This window comes from Doryrhamphus excisus, chromosome 6, assembly GCF_030265055.1.
Source record: "Doryrhamphus excisus isolate RoL2022-K1 chromosome 6, RoL_Dexc_1.0, whole genome shotgun sequence".
Taxonomy (NCBI): Eukaryota; Metazoa; Chordata; class Actinopteri; order Syngnathiformes; family Syngnathidae; genus Doryrhamphus; species Doryrhamphus excisus.
The window spans coordinates 11,502,894-11,520,083 of NC_080471.1; the positions used below are offsets into that span (position 1 = coordinate 11,502,894).

Below are 17,190 nucleotides of genomic sequence, written 5' to 3' on the forward strand. Positions count from 1 at the left end.
AAGAAATATTGCACAATTTGTAAGCGGACAATAAGGGAAAACGACTGGGTTTCTTAACACTTCATCATGAACTTATCCTAAACTATATATTTCATAAATCAACATTTAAGTTTTTCTATATGATAAACATGTTATTTCGTCGAAGGGAGTAAACAGCGACATCGCGAGGCGGTCGATGGGGCTAACTGGCCCACTGTTAGCTTGGCTAACGCTAGCGAGCCTGGCAACCAACCAGCGAGCAGACAGACACGTCCGCAGAGCATACGGTGTACAGCCGCTGGATACCGGGCACATGTTAGAAGCCGCTGCTGGAAATGCTCATTTCAGGAATAAAGGATCTGACTATCGCAAACTAAGGTGAGCACCTTCATGAGCACGCGTTACTTTTAACAACACTCCCACCTTGCCGCCACTATTAGAGCCTCCAGTTTTAATAAAACAAACTTTGCTCAGGTTAGCTGGCTCGCTGGCTGGCTAGCTAGCTAACTGTGGCTACCGTTGAGCCAAGTTTAAATGGGGCAGCGATGAATACATTTTCTGTTTTGTTGTGGGTTCTCTTTACTTGACCATAAAACCTCGCTAAAGTGTTTGTTTGATTTAAATGTACTAAAAGTGGTTACCTGTTAAAAGAGAGTACATAATATTGTCAGTAACTGCTGATTCACAGTGTTCATGTGCTTTGTGTATACGCTATGGCAATATAATAGTAATTTATTTGTATTAATATATACGAGAAGTTATTTTGAGAATAAGTGACTAAGGCTTCAAAGGTGTTAACCCCCATCTGGTGACCAATGTCAGTTGGCTTCATGGTCCTGCTGCTGTCATAGCAAACAAACACAAGCTGCTTGTCTTGTAGACTGTAGTCTAACAACAATTTTTTTATCTATCCATATGTCTTCCCTTCTATGCAAACCTGTGCACTCGTTCAATCGAAAGAGATCCAATACAGGTGCTAATTAGTACCTTTGCTAATTTAATCATGCTCACTTTTATGAATCATACTGTGTCTTAATATGCACGCACAACTATTTTGGACAAAATTGAAACTACATTTTGCCATCAGTCACATTTAATTGGTGTGCATTCTCAAGCAAAGTACTTCAAACAACCATGTGAACATAGTGAAATTAAGCCTCCATGCTCTTTAAACTAGCCTCAAACCAAGGTTTCATTCATTCATTCATTCATTCATTTTCTACCGCTTTTCCTCACAAGGGTCGCGGGGGTGCCAGAGCCTATCCCAGCTGTCTTTGGGCGAGAGGCGGGGTACACCCTGGACTGGTGGCCAGCCAATCACAGGGCACATATAGACAAACAACCATTCACACTCACATTCATACCTAAGGACAATTTGGAGTCGCCAATTAACCTAGCATGTTTTTGGAATGTGGGAGGAAAACCCACGCGTGCACGGAGAGAACATGCAAACTCCACACAGAGATGGCACAGAGTGGAATTGAACCCTTGTCTCCTCAAACCAAGGTTTGAGTGTAAAAATAATCTGTTCCAGGGTCAAGTTCTGGTCATTGTTATTGTTTATTAAGTCTGCAATGTTTAAGTGACATTTTAACATTCGTAGCTGTCACAGAAGCACTGATGATTTCAAAGGAGATTTATTTTTCCCCAAGTTTTTGGTCAAAAATTGTATGATAGGACCTCAGAAGCTGTAGACATTCCAGTGTATTTGAAATAAAAATGGACAGTCTGAACTGCTATGGGGCTGCATGGTGTCCGAGTAGAAGAAAAAAAAACATGAACGTTAGGTTAATTGGAGACTTTAAATTGTCCATAGATTTGCTGGTGACCAGTACTGCCTCTCGCCACAAGTCAGCTGGGATAGGCTCCAGCTCACGCGTGGCTCCAGTGAGGACAAACGGTATATAGAAAATGGATTGAATTACAATGTCATGTTGAAGAGAACAGTCATCTTATCAGATTACACTAAAGTATTGTCCTCTATTGAAAACTATTTCATCAAAACTTTCACTGTTAGATAAATTTCACTTCCCTCTCACCACATGCTGAAGTTCCCCTCTCCAACAGTGTTGGGGACGTTCTTCATCAGTCACACTTTTTTTGGTGTGTATTCTCAAACAAACTATTTCAAACAACTGTATGAACATAGTCAAATATGCCCGCAATCCTCTTAAACGCTGCCCTTTTTTTCCATTGCTGTGGGCCAGGATTGCTTCCACCATCCATGTAATTTCAATATTTGAAGGTCATACTTATTTTCAAATTTCAAGGTTGTATAGTTTTAAATTGATGTTTGGATGCTTTGGAAAATGACTTAGATGTGCTGCCATTAGACTGAAAAGGTCAATGCTATTTTGGTAAGCCAAATGTCCACACAAATGTGTGCAGTATGTGTTTTGGCCTTTTAGTCTTTGTGCAAATTGTGTTATAGGTCATAAGAAGCTGATGTTTTCTAGGCAGGGTGAAGACATTCAATAATGGATAAATCGATCAACAACAAAAAAAAGTTGATAATTATGACGCATGTTTGCGTGTCTGCTCAAATTTCTGTGACACGCAGGCTGGATGATAAGAGGGTTCACTCCGCATCTGTCGATGCGCATTGGTTCTATAAGTGAACCAATGTGTTTGGATGCAGGGCTACTGGCTACTAGCTACGGTGTCGCCTACCCAAGCTCTGTGTTTCCATGATACACTAACACACAGCCATGGTGTGGGAATTTTAAGCTCAATGAACACAGTGAGCACATTACCGATGGAGGTACTCAACAACACAACATACACACATGCAGGCAACCAATGTGTCCATCTAATGTCTCACACAGGCACACGGTACACTAGTGGTTTAAATGTGAATGACAACTCTCATGACTCAAATTAATGAAAAAAATTGTCTAAAAAAGGTTATGATAATGTTGAATATTGATGATACCTTGGTGCACAATTATCGACTAGCAATATTTTATATCATGACAGGCCTAATATTCATACATTTTCAATCTGTAAAATGCGCATTGCGCATCTATTTATGCTAATGTTGTTAACTTTCTTTTTAAGTGTGATATTGAAGAATAAGTCAATTCACTCTTGTTTTCCTCTAATGGCTTCTGATTGGTTCAATGGGCTTACAGTTATGACAGTGCTACCTTTTGATTTGGTATGCACTTTAAACCCTTTGAATGTCATACTGCTTGACTTTGACTTGAAGTCCAAAATCAAAGTGTTTGGTTGTCCAATTTCTGACTCCTATCCATCTGCTGAGAACACGTCTCAAAAAGCCTGGATCAACATTCAAGCCTTTGCTCCCAGAGTTGTAACCCAAAGCACACCCTGAGGCTGTCGCAGCTGCTTTCTAATATGGGACCCACCATGTGGACCCACCATGTGGACCCACCATGCGGGGGCTCTAGCCAAGTGAGAGAAGGTCACCACATTGGTAGACACCAAAAATCCCATGATGAAGTCAAAGCAGAAACGTTTGCGTTTATTCTCTTCCTTATTTTTGTTGACCATATGAGATGGTAAATCCATTCCCAGCCCTAATTCCAAATTTGGGTAGTGGCCGTTGTCTTGAGGGAGGTCTAAACAATGCTTGGTGGTCTTCTGATATTTTTTTTGAACGCTCCTTCTCCATATTCATCCTTGATCCCACTACTGGGTTTTCCCCTTGCCGATGCACGGCCACACTTTGTCTTCCATGCTTAATTTTTGTTGCCCGGCAACCGTCAGGAGCCGTATTTCTTTTTTTCGGGGGTGTTTACTGGCATGTGGTGCAAGCGGGGGCGGGCTGAGGTGTGCACTGTTCAGCCTTCAACGCGTCATGAATGCAGCAACGCTGAAGAGATGCTTTCATTGGGCAGTGTCTCAAATTAGTAGTTGACACACTTAATTACCACACTGTTCACCTGGACTACAATGGTTTTGCATGCTAATTTTGCCTGTGCCAGTCTGGCAAAGTGCCAGGATGAACCACACGCCTGTTTACTCTCATTATGTTTAACATAAGGAATACTAAAAGCTGTTGTTAAGCAGATTTACCAGCAGAAAAAGGGCACTTATTATGCTTTTCTGACCTATAAATGTACAAATGTACTAAATAATGTTTGAGGTAAGTTTCAGATAATGAGGTTTACGCATTTGTAAGTGAGCACTGAAAGAAGTTTGGCATGACTCAAAACACTCTGTTTCAAAAGGCGTGGTAAAAATGTCCCTTTGTGATGTCACAGAGGGGCTGACTTCCTTATATATAAGATCTCTGCCCTCCCCCAAGCTTTGCTTCCCCCGCCGCCCCCCAAAGCGCTACTTTGTGAACATGGGCCACTATGCAGCTGGACTAGCCAACAAACTTGCTGATCCCTACGGCTATCCAACGTTACCTGGTCGTGTGGAAGAATCACAAGGGCAAGCAGAAAGTAATAGTTTATCAGTGTCCTAACTGTGTTTATTTTGTGTACGTCATGGAGCAAATCGCTTGTCTGTGTAGCATTATAGCATAGAGGAAGCAGGGTTGCTAATAGCTCTACTCAAGTTTTTCTACACACTGGTAGTCCTACAAAACACATTAAAGGTGACCGATGCTGTAGAAAACCTAACGCTCAAATGCTAAAGCTACTTACCATTGAGTCTTGAAGTAACCTTATTTCTTGAGAGACTATACAGTCTCCACCTTTGGATTGGATTCTGGATATATGGCTGTATGTATAACACATATGCCTCTATGTTAAAAGTGGACACTATAAAGTTGGCAACACAAACCGGAAGTGTTTCTATGCACTGGCAGTGGGACCAACCCACACAGATTTTGGAAGAACTAGAATGCTTTCTGTGCTGGTTATTGCGTTTAGCTGCTCTATAGGAGTCCACAACTCATACAAAGGGCTGAAAAATTAGAATAATATGTCTTGTGGAAAAGATTTTGGGAAAGAAATACATGTTCATGTTTCACATAAGGATTGTGAATGATGGGGTATGTAGTTCCCCTTTAAGGGGTGAAATTGGGATTCAGCCTTGTAACGACATGTTATTGTCAAATGGTTGCATTGATTTTAAGATTAAGATATGCCTTTATTCGTCCCTCAGTGGGGAAATTTGTAATTTTTACTGCGAGTATAAATGTTATTGTCAGCTGGCGCAAGCTTCACCCCAACCAAAGTGTGAATTTGAGAATCGGAGAAGCTTGGCTTGGTAAGACACTGGAAGAAACGACTTGTGTATGGTCGTTCCTGAGCAAACCACAAACAGCCGGTAGCGGTGCTAGTCCACCAGGACCAGAGCATCTAATGTTATCCACTAAATGATCATTGTGCTGATTTCACTGCACTTCCTCCTCTCTCTTCTGCTTTTGGGAGGGAACCTCTTGTGTAATTAACATGACCCCAGGAGGCTCCTTGCGCGAGGCAGGAGGATTGTTGTGGAAGGAAGGGGGAAGTTAGTGTTCTGCTGTATTCAGGAGAAGCCAGACACAAATCCTTTACAGTGGGAAGAAGAATGTCCACTATAATTTTATGTACATACATACATTGAATGCACAAAGATGAGTATTTGTTCCACATGATGATCTTTTAGCATGTTTTCCGAAGTTGACTGTTCATCGTATATCAATGTATCTGCCCATGTGTGTTTGTGTAGTGATGAAGGTTGTTACCTAAGGAGATCAACACCTTAAGGTGTGCACAATTATTACTTTTCATCACACAAAATGGACAAAAAGAGAGAAATGAAGCACTAGAAGTCTTTCAGTAGGATTCTACACCCAATTACATTGATAAGATATTGTATGAAAATGACTTGAGTTTATTTTGAACGCACCTCGTCTTCGACAAAATGTAATGTAAAAAATTGTGTGTTAAATTGCTCAATAAACTTAATCAATCAATCAATCAATACACATTCTCCACACACAGAACACACATCCGTGACCGTCCTTCAAGTTAATAGCGCCGTCTGCCCAATGTCTCCATAAACAAAAAGGGGGTCACAAAAATATCTTCCTTAACCAGTTGGAATGGCATGGGTGACTACATCTTCCTTAATGGCAAGCACAGGCATTACAGTTTGTTGAAGATTTAGTAGCAATGTGTGCAGGGGCTGACATCCCATTAGAACAGTTACCTAGTTTCTTACCAATAAATACATGTGATTTACAATCTGAGACAAGTATAGTATTTCATTATATGGCTTAAGGTTTGTAAGGCATATTGATAAAACTGCTGATATATTGTTGAAATTATTGTGTTTACACTGTTTACATATACATGTAATACATTTAATAAACTGAAAAATGTATTGAAATAAAATGGTGTTTTGATAGTAAATAGTAATATCATGATACTTCCCATATGTGTGTATATATGTGTGTGTATACAAAGAGTGTGTGTGTGTATATATATATATATATATATATATATATATATATATATATATATATATATATATATACACACATACTTTATATACATACATATATGTGTGTGTGTTAGTAATGTTGTAATTTATATATATTATGTGTGTATGTGTGTATATATATACACATACACACACTCTGTGTATATACACACATACTTTATATACGTACATATATGTGTGTAAAAATAGTAATACATATATGTGTGTATTATATATATATATATATGCATGTGAATGCACTGCTTTCTAGAAGAAGCCAGTTAGATTATCCACATGTTGTCTCCTCTGGCTTCTTCCCCTCTCTCAATGTGTCACCTTGGATTTCTTTCTCTTTTTTTAGCATTTTTTGAGCTCATCATGCACATCTTATTTGCCAATTGAGCTTCTTGTCACTCAGTTCCACCATCTTAATTTTTTTAATTTCCCTTTTCATAGCGACTCATACTGTCGGTCTCCTCTTATTTTGCCCTTCATCTCTTTCTGTCACGTCTTTGCTGTGTACCCCCTCTCGTTGTCTTCTCACCTCCTCCTCCTCCGTCCATCCAACCGTCATCCATCCCTCTCGCTGTGACGTCATGTGTGATGGTGTAGCTATTGTCTGTGCTCGTCTTCAACCGTAGCATCTGTGCTTGTGCTCAACCACCCCCCCCCCCCAAACCCCCCCCTCTCCTCCTGCCAGGAGAGCCTCTTCCTCTCACCCCACCCTCCTCTGGTCTCACTCCAGCGGGGGTATGACAACACAAAAGTAGATGATGGACGCGTGAAAAAGTGGAGCAATGCGACCCGGTAACCGGTCCTGGATCTGAGCTCGCTAGGCCTCACTTGCTAAGGATTCTTGCCGTTCAACACTGACATTTGGTGGCATAAAGCTCCACCAGGCCTCTGGTGTTTTTTCAGCCGCGGCTGTCCGAGCACGAGCGTGAGCGGTGGTCCAAAGCGGCGAGTGTAACCAGGACGTTAGTGCATCTGGAGGCAGCGACAGGCGGCCGGCTGCATTGTGTTTCTTTGATGACCCCTGCTGTGTAGCTGCCTGCTCACCACCTCCACTCTCTCTTTCTCTCTCTCTGTCACCCTCCCCCTTCTCTCTCCTCCTCCTTATCCTCCTCCTTTCTCTCCATCACAGCTCCCGATCCAGCCATGTTCGGCACGGAGTCGTCATGTAAGTACCGCCGCCATCCTCCCACCTCTTGTGTGTTTGCGCATTGTGCATGATGTCGACCAGAGGAGGAAAGGGGGAAACATCCAGGCTCACTATAAGTGTGCATCCTCCTCCTTGCGATCCTCCTCCTGCTGTTCATATTCTCTTCCTGTTGTAGCCTCCATGGCTGTTTGTGGCTGATTGCACTGGGAGAAATCTGGAATCTGCCATTTTAGCGCGGAGGGTTGGCACTACAAGCTAGCACGTCTTGCTGAGCTTAGCGTCTGCCTTGCATTCTCCAAATCTTTGCCTAGTACTGTCTGCGTGTGGCATCATCTGTTTGGGTGCATCTACGGTGTGTTGGGGTCTGCTTGCAAAATTATATCAGAAAATAGATGCTTTTTCCTCCCTGCTCGTCGCTCTTTCACATGTTCACATTGTTTTTAGTGCAAGTGAAGTGTGTGCGCTAGCTGTTGAGAATGTGTGAGCCATCGAACAGTGGTGTCTCACGATAGCTGCACTCTCAGGACCTAAGATTCTAGTCCAGGTCTCAGAGCCCGAGTTTGTCTTGTGATCTGAGATTGGGGATTCCTGCCAAAAAATGGAGGTCATCTGAGGGTCGGATTTAATGCTTTCACTAAGTCTGGTTGACAGAGGATTGTCCTTGATGTTTTTTAAGCCATAGCCAGAGCTGTTTGTAGCTTTTTAAAGGTGGGTCATGACCAAATGCCATTACAACCATTACATCATTCAGGAAATCATTGATCATAAATCAGTTGCTAGCAGAGGTGTGTGTAAGAAATCGGGTGCTCAACATACAAGTTGAGATGCGGTTGTGTCTCATTTTGACTATTTTGGAGTCTAACTTTTTTAATGCAGTGAAAGTTTTTGGAAAGTAAACTCCATCCATCCATGTTCTACCCCTTTCCGAGGTCGCGTTGCGGGGGCAGCAGCACAAGCAGGAATGCTCAGACTTCCCTCTCCTCTGCCTCTTCGTCCCGGTCCTTCCGGCAGATCCTGAGGCATTCCCAGGCCAGTTGGGAGACATAGTCTCTCCAACATGTCCTGGGTATTTCCCGAGGCCTGCTACCTGTTGGACGTGCCCCTCCCCAGGGAGGTGTCCAGGAGGCATCCTAACCAGATGCCCAAGCCACCTCATCTGGCTTCTCTCAATGTGGAGGTGTAGTGGTTCTGCTCTCCCGGATGACAGTACAGAGAAAACTAATTTCAGCCGCTTGTACCTGTGATCTTATCCTTTGCAAACCCAGAGCTCATGACCATAGTTGAGGGTAGGAACGTAGATCAACCAATAAATCGAGAGCTTTGCCTTTCGTCTTAGCTCTGTCTTCACCACAACAGACCGGTTTAGAGTCTGCAGCACTGCCGATGCTACACCAATTTGCCTGTCGATCTCACGTTCCATCCTGAACAAGACCCCAATGTACATAAACTCCTCCACTTGGGGCAGGATGTCATCCCCGAACCAGAGATGGCACTCCACCCTTTTCTGGGAGAGAACCCTGGACTCTGACTTGGAGGTGCTGATTCTCATTCCGGCCGTTTCACACTCTGCTGTGAACCGATCCAGTGAGACTTGAATGTCGCGACTCGCGATGAAGACAGCTGGACCACATCATCTGCAAAATGCAAAGACCTAATACAGTATCCACCAAACCAAAATCCCTCAACAATCTGGCTGCACCTAGAAATTATTTCTGTAATAAACAGAATAGTCCAGAAGAGTCCAACCTTCACTGGAAACAGGGCCGACTTATTGCCGGCAATACAAACCAAACTCTGACAATGGTCATACAGGGAATGAACAGCCTGAAGTAGCTGGTCCGGTACCCCATACTCCCGAACTACTCCTCACAGAATTACACAAGGAACACAGTCAAATGCCTTCTCCAAGTCCAGAAAACACATGTAGACTGGTAGAGCAAACTCCCATGCACCCTCAAGGATCCTGCTGAGAGTGTAGAGCTGGTCCACAGTCCAATGGATCCTCCTCTCAGAACACCTTAATTGGCCTATCAGGAAGGCTGATTCCACGATAGTTGGAACACACTCTCCGGTTGCCTTTTTGCCCCAGGTCTGTCCCAGAGCTCCTGCCTCCAATGCTGCAGAGCTGTGTCAACCAAGACATGGCCACAGCATCCAGGGCCCAAAGGAACTCCGGGTGGATCTCATCCACCCCCAGGGGCCCTGCCACCGAGAAGCTTTTTGACAACCTCAGCCCCCGAGATAAAACAGCCCACTGTGGAGTCCCCAGGCACTGTTTTCTCATTGAAAGACGTGTCGATGGGATTGAGGAGGTCTTTGAAGTATTCCTTCCATCGATCGACAACATCTCAAGTTGAGGTCAGCAGCACACCATCGGCACCGTATACGGTTTTGATTGTGCACTGCTTCCCCCTCCTGAGACAACAGATGGTGGTCGAGTCCAGTATCTCTTCGAGGCCGTCCAGACGTTGTTCTCCATGGTTCCCATTAGGGCTGGGCCATTTGGACCATATCGTGTATTTTGGTAGAATATCAATATTTTTGTTCCATACACTGAATTTAGACAAAAGTCAAAGCTAAATATGTGTTCAAAGTTTTATTTAAAAAAATTTAATATATTGTTCATTCTTCAGTGCAATCATGCTGCACTCACGGTAGTCTCTCCCGCAGCCGGGTTAGAGCCATTAATGCTTCAATTTCACGTTCCCCATGACGACAGACAATAAACATGGTTAATACCGTCGTTTCTGGCGTTCACTCCCTCTATGTAGCCTCTCCACCTCCATATTTCCACATGGATATCCGATCATTTGATGTAGCAAAGGGATGCTGACAGCTGCTAACAGCTGCTCCCGAGTGTCAACAATGGTGCAAGTGGCAAGCGACAAACGTAATAAGATGAACATCCATAGATGCACACTGGCTTAAGAGTTGGTATGGCACTAAACAATAAGAAAGTAATAAGTAAAGCACGATTAATCACTAAAAATGGGCGGCGGCGCCATCTTGAAACACGAGGCCTCTGCATAAAATCCAGCGTCTTTTTGAAATCGTGCTTAACCGAAATATCGAGCCTTAGCCTCAACTCTTGAGTTTGCCTCAACTCTTTGCCTCAGTGATTACCAAAGCCGCGGACTGCTAGGCCTGTTGGTACCTGTCAGCTGCCTCTGAAGCCCCATGAGCCAAAAAGACACAATAGGACCCTCTCTTTAGCTTGATGGCATCCCTCACCACCGGTGTCCACCAACGGGTTCTGGGATTACCGCCACGACAGGCACCGTCCACCTTACGGCTACAGCCCATTCAGACTCAATTCGGCCTCCTACCTCGGAACATGGTCGAAGCTTTCCTGGAGGTGGGAGTTGAAACTCTTTCTGACAGGGGACTCTGCCAGTCGTTCCCAGCAGACCCTCACAGTACGTTTGAGCCTGCCACGTCTGACTGGCAGCCTCCCCCACCATCGGAACGGTTGACAGCTCCGCCCTTATCTTCACCAGTATCCATTGCATATGGCCGCAAGTCCGATGACATGACCACAAAGTCAATACCTGGTTTGTGTTTTGGATTTATTTGTCTCATTGGCTTTCTTTGTCACAGATTAGTAGTGAATCTAATCTAATAACTCTAACTGCTTCTTTTATTGCAAATGCTGATCTACTAAATCTACTAAATCTACTAAACTTTATTAAACTGTCCAAAATAGACATTACTAACTGAATTACTCACAATACTGTATCAGAAAGTGAAATATCCATGTGTGCATCCTTGTGTTGTTTTTTTTTTTTATACTACAAGCTTAACAGTGTTACTGCATGGCCAGGCGTGTTTTATTCCTAGTGGACAAACCTCAATCTAATTTGATATGGCAAATGAACAGAGAGTGATGATGTTCATGTAACTCACCAGGTGGAAGCCAAAAGCTCAGCGGTAACAGATAAACTCAGATCACTCTTTGTCTTTGTTGTTAGGCTTTTGTGTCTCCTGGGTCCACCCAGAACAAATGAAAAGCTGTTGTAGAGTGAGCGATCTTTATGTGTTTATAGTTTTGACAGTCATTATTTACTTACGATGATACGTTTTTATGCCTTTGTGTGGAGTTTGCATGTTCTCCCCGTGCATGTGTTTTCCTGGTTTCCTTTACCTGGTTTTCTCCCACATTCTAAAAACATGTTAATTGACTCTAAATTGTCCATTTGTATGACTGTGAGTGTTAATGATTGGTTTTCTATATATGCCCCGTGATTGGCTGGCGACAAGTCCAGGCTCTACCCCACCCCTCGCCTCAAAGACAGCTGACCCGCGACCCTAATCAGGACAAGCAACACAGAAAATGAATGGATGGATATCTTTTTATGCTTCAACAACTCGTTAGTCGGAGGTGTACTTCATCACCAGCTTCCTAAGACTGCGTTATCTTTTTCAGTATTTATTATATTTGAGCCATCTCATGTGCTTGATCTCATTAGCTAATGAAGTGTCCCATGTTTCGACTGCTAGTGGACATACATATAACATGATATAACATGAATAACTTAGACAGACGGGAATAGAAAGGACGTATGTATGGGATCGATGTTTGATTGGCACCACTTGCCCACTGATGAGGTCAGTCACAGGGAAAAGACAACCAGGGAATGTTTTCACTCCGGGAGCATCACTGTAGGCCACAGCAGTGGCACAAAAGCACAATATGAGACACTAATAGTTTTTAAGTGCACTCCAGGTCACATTTGTTTGTGGTGGCGTCATTTGTCACAGGGTGCTAAATGAACTTGGACAAACAGCTCAATGACAGGAGCCACCTGTCTCTGTTGCTGTGGCAACGCTTGTTTAAAACAACAAAAAAGGCAAAAGAGCGGTGAGATCGTGTTTCTGTGGTAACTGCTGACTCGGGCTATTTTTGTCTCGTGTGCTCATAGTGCCTCAGAGTGGAGTGAGGATGCCGGCTGGAGATGAAGGACTCCATCTCACGAAAGAGATGCTTGTAGGGTGTATGAAATTTGACCGTTAACCCTTACCCCGGGCTCGCACTGAGTCTCCGGTCCTGATCTAGTCCGGCTTGCCGCAAAGTGACACTCACACCGACGCCAGCAGACGCAGTGGCGAGCTCCGCTCCAGCTGTGGACCAGAGAGTGCTCCGGCGTCTCGGAAAAAAAAGTTTGACCCCAAACAGATTCTTTACGTTCAGCCGTACGGCCACCAGAGACAGCGCAGCACCGCACGCAGCTAGTGTAAGCCTACAACAGGGATTTTAATTTTGCAAAATGCTTCCGTTGGCCACAACTGAGCTGCGATGGATTCAGTGTGAGCCCAAGATTACAATATAATTTCACTGCAATTTATTTTCATGTTTATAATGATTGTGTGTTACTAAGTTTAATTAAGAACAATACTGTTTTGTGCATGTATAAATCTAATCTACCTCAGTTTTCATTATTAATTTGTGCCAAAAGATCAGACGAGAACCAAAACATACGAAAACCGAGGCAGTTTTTCCCCATACGAAATGACATGAATCCAATAAATCTGTTCTAGACATCCACAAATATCAACAAAACATATTTTTTTTTACAGAGAACTGTTGTTGATTTACATGGAGAATACAATGCAAAATAATTATAAATGGATGGAACTTATTGTTGATGTGGGCTTCCGAGGCACACTGGCAAGATTGAATTCAATAATGTTTCTCACCTTCTTTATCAAATTGCTGTCACTTGCAACTTTCTCTGGCTCCATGGAACTTGATTTCACTGAACAATACAGTACAGGGTAAACGGACTAGTGTTTTATGTGCAATATTTTGCAATAATTTTGTTTTATAGTTTTGTTTTTTTTTAAACTGGAGCGTACAAAACAAAACGAAAAAAAACATTTTCATTGTTTATAAAAACATGGCTGCCAGTAGTGGTTTTCTGCGTCCTGATTGTATTGTGTCTATAGAGTCCACCTTCCATGTTACAATACCGTACTGGCTCCCAGTGTCTCTCATTCCTGAGGGCTAAATACAATGTCCCGACTAACTCTAATTATCTGAAAATGTTCTTACATCGTTTACAGACATTTTCAGAGCATTCAGAATCGCCATATATGCCTAAAGGTTCGGCAGTGAACGGACAAATAAGCTTTCTTGCCAACGTTAAGTGTTCTGATAATAGCGGGCTAAAGTAGAGCCAGGCGAAGATGAGGTCGTCATTGAACACTTGACCCAACATCCTGCAAAGTTGCTAGTGTATCATTGCTTCCAGGTGGACATTGTCTTGCTGTGGTGTCCTGAAGATATGTGTTATGTAGAAAAAAAACAAATAGTCTTGTTGAGGAAAGCACTGCATGTGTTTGTTAAATGAGTGCTTTAGAGCCTGGAGAAAAAACATGCCTTGTGACCAGAAGTAGCTTCTTATCAATGGGTCAAGTCACTGCTTATTAGTATGCTTTTTCCGAGGGATCACATTTGCGGTTTTCCGTGACACACTTGGACTATTTTACGGTGTGTAAAGCAGCACAGATGAGCCTGCTTTCCTCTATTCTGCCATGTGTGGGTGTATGTGTTGGGGGGTGGGGTTTGTGGTACGGTGGTTGCCATGGTTACGTGTGCACTAGGTGACCAAGGGGCACCCCGCCCCCTCGCCCCTCATTCGAATCCATGCGGTTGATTGGTTGCTCCTCTCATGCTGCTGGGTTACAAGTGGCAGAGCAGCAACAGAGGTGACGTGTGATTGCTTCTGTCTGCTGTCTGTCGCCTCACAACTGAGCCAGTAGCAGCAGATGGACCTGACTAGGCCACCCTCAGCTCCACCACAACCAGTAAACATGCTCTTTGAAGGACGCCTGGCTTGGCTCGCTTCATGCCAAGGATCTTTAAGAACAGAGAGGACATGATGGTGCTGCTGGAGGTTTGAGTGGGATGGAGGGTGAGGAACATGCTCTTGTTGTTATGCTCCTCTCCTACTCTTCTTATCTGTAGCTTGCCTTCTTCTGACTTTTCAACTTTGTGTTTTGTTTTGCAAGTCAATGTACAGCACTCAGCTCTTTTATTGCAAGGTATTACAACGTATGTTGTACAATAAAGTAATGTGCAGCTAGTTGTTGGCATGTTTTCCACTACAGTACAGAACAGTTTGTACTGGCACAAGTGTCTGCAATGTTGATTTGGAACACATGAATTTATCATGAACAATTTCCATTTGTTCTCATTCATACTTAAAGTGTGTGTGTCTGTGTGTTTGCGTGTGTGTGGCACATCAGTGAGAGCCATGGGGAGTTGTGTGTGTGTGTGTGTGCCTTTTGTCATTGCTGTCACAGTGGCGGGCCGCTGGCCATCCTCATCGCAGAAAAGGTCATGTCTCCTGTTGTCCGTCGTGACATTTAGTCCTGAATCTGTCTGTTAGAATTTGTCCCTTCAATTCATCACCTTGCCCCTCCCCAACATGCTCGCTGTCTGCTGCGTCGTCATGGCGCTGAACTGACTTTGATACTTTGGCTGCTGCTTTGGACCTCTTCTCAATACAATGCTTCCTCCATGATTGGTTCAATTGTTTTTCTCTAATCAATAATACATGGCATTACTGTCACTCACAAGCACCTGGACTTCTGCCCGACGATTGACCGAGAGCACTGGTCTTCATCATCATAAAATAAATCCTCAAAAGACCATTTTTGTAATTGTATACAGTCACAATGTTTACATATTTACATCAATATTTCTGTTAAGGTTAATATTCCGGTTTCTCATAGTAGGGGACCGATAAATGTTGTTAGAATGTTGCATTGTCGTGTTTCAGATAATGAGGTTTGCGCATTTGGAAGTGAGCCGTGAAAGAAGTCTGGGATGGCTCGGAATGCCCAGTTTCATAGAGTTTGGCACTGGCTCTCTGTGACATCACAATGAGCTGGTCTTCCTTATATGGGTATGCTCTGTAGGCCAGATACACTCTAGGACTGCCCAACAGCTCTGCTTGCTCTGTTTTTTGGTTGTTAGCTATAGCTCTAAATCTTTCAGCGAGGCAAGCTCAAGCTGAAATAGTTGCAGTTGATGATTCCCAGCAAGAGACTGTTTTTGTGAACACAAATGTGAAATATCTGCCAAACTGTTGCTGAAGCCAGAAGCGGCGGCGCACTCTCGCCGGCAAAAGTGCATATATGTACACAGATCTACGTCACCACTCTTTCATGCAGTTCATAAATGGGAAGTCAGGGGTCTCTACTGTATCCACAAAATTAGAAAGTAGGGTTTGGCAGTACTTAGGAGCTCTTGAGAGTGTGACCAATCACAGCGGAGTGGCGGGTCGTGGGTGGAATGAATTAAAATTAAATTAATTCAAACAGACCTTTTTGGAAATCCAAGGAAATAGAGCTGAGATAGGTGCAGATTCTGAAAAATCTAGAAAGTTTTCTCACAACAAAGGGCTGAAAACTGGTCCCCTTTAAGAAAAATAAATCTTCTTTCTGTGTCTAAAATCTACAATACCAGCATGGTAGATAATGAACAGCCCGGGCCAGTAGCAGTTGCCTTTGTTTGCGCTTTGGTGCTCGTACTGACATACCACCGGTACGTGACACTATTCTGTCTTATTTTTTTCATTAATGGAAGGCGAGAACGTGACAAAAATAGGAAATGAAGCCAGAACTGTGCAATCCATATCAACGCTACATCCACCAGAGCCCCCCCCAGACACTGTGGGTGAAGGTGCATTCTTACAAACGACTGCTTCACGTAACTTCTCGCTCACCTTCTGATAGATTTTCCTATCGCAGTGCTTTGTACTGTCTATAAAAGACATTATGTCCCTACACACTAGCTTGTTTCCTTCTCGCTTCATGCTTTTAAAAAACGAAATATCAATATATTCTGTTTTTTTCAAGAATCTTTTTTGTCTTTACATGGCTCTGCGCAATATTTAGGTGTCAATCAAGTGACTATGTTTAAATTTACTGTGGCAGTTCTGTAATGTGTGCATTCTTCATAAATTTTTGTGCAAATACACTTAAAGTATACAGCGACTGTATTCCAGCCTGAGTGATTGGTGTCTTTGGCAAATGTCCTCAGCGCACGTTTGATAGCAGCTGTTGTCGTCAAAGACTCTATTCTGCAGCACAGAGAGGCTCCACTCCACAGTACTCAATGGTCAACAAGCTGCACACTGTTTGCACATGTGCGCCTGTGCATGTGTGTGTGCGGATCCGGCCAGCTGGCTGTCATCGGAGTGGCATCTTTGTCCCGCCCTCGTCACCCCCGACTCTAGTCTGTGGTAGAATTAGCATGACAAACCCGCTTAAGTCTGCTAACCTTAACCTTAAAGGAAAACTTTGTTGTTGTCCATCATTCACAACCCTTAATGTTGGTTTTGGTTTTTTTTTTTTTGTTGGGGTGCCCAAATATAGGCACCTGACTACTTTTTATTTAAATAATTATTGCACACTTTCTGTAAATCTGATAAACTTCATTTCACTTCTCATTTATCACTGTGTTCATCTGCTATATGATATTCATTCATTTTCTACCGCTTATCCTCACAAGGGTTGCGGGGGTGCTGGAGCCTATTCCAGCTGTCTTCGGGCGAGAGGCGGGGTACACCCTGGACTGGTCGCCAGCCAATCACAGGGCACATATAGACAAACAACCATTCACACTCACATTCATACCTATGGACAATTTGGAGTCTCCA

General features: G+C 43.3%; 1 protein-coding gene across 6 annotated transcripts in view; it reads left to right on the forward strand.

Moving 5' to 3' along the window:
- Positions 1–203: 203 nt before the first annotated feature.
- Positions 204–17,190, forward strand: part of LOC131130819 (suppressor of tumorigenicity 7 protein homolog) — a 29,589-nt gene continuing 12,602 nt past the window's right edge. For 2 of the 6 annotated variants that reach the window (XM_058074853.1, XM_058074856.1), the window contains exons 1-2: positions 225–357; positions 7,508–7,543. In XM_058074853.1, coding sequence (XP_057930836.1) covers positions 7,522–7,543 — 22 coding nt within the window. In that variant the 5' untranslated portion in view covers positions 225–357; positions 7,508–7,521. Of the gene's footprint in view, positions 358–7,507; positions 7,544–7,944; positions 14,437–17,190 lie in introns of those variants that run through there. The other 4 variants (XM_058074852.1, XM_058074854.1, XM_058074857.1 and 1 more) reach the window with 3 other exon arrangements.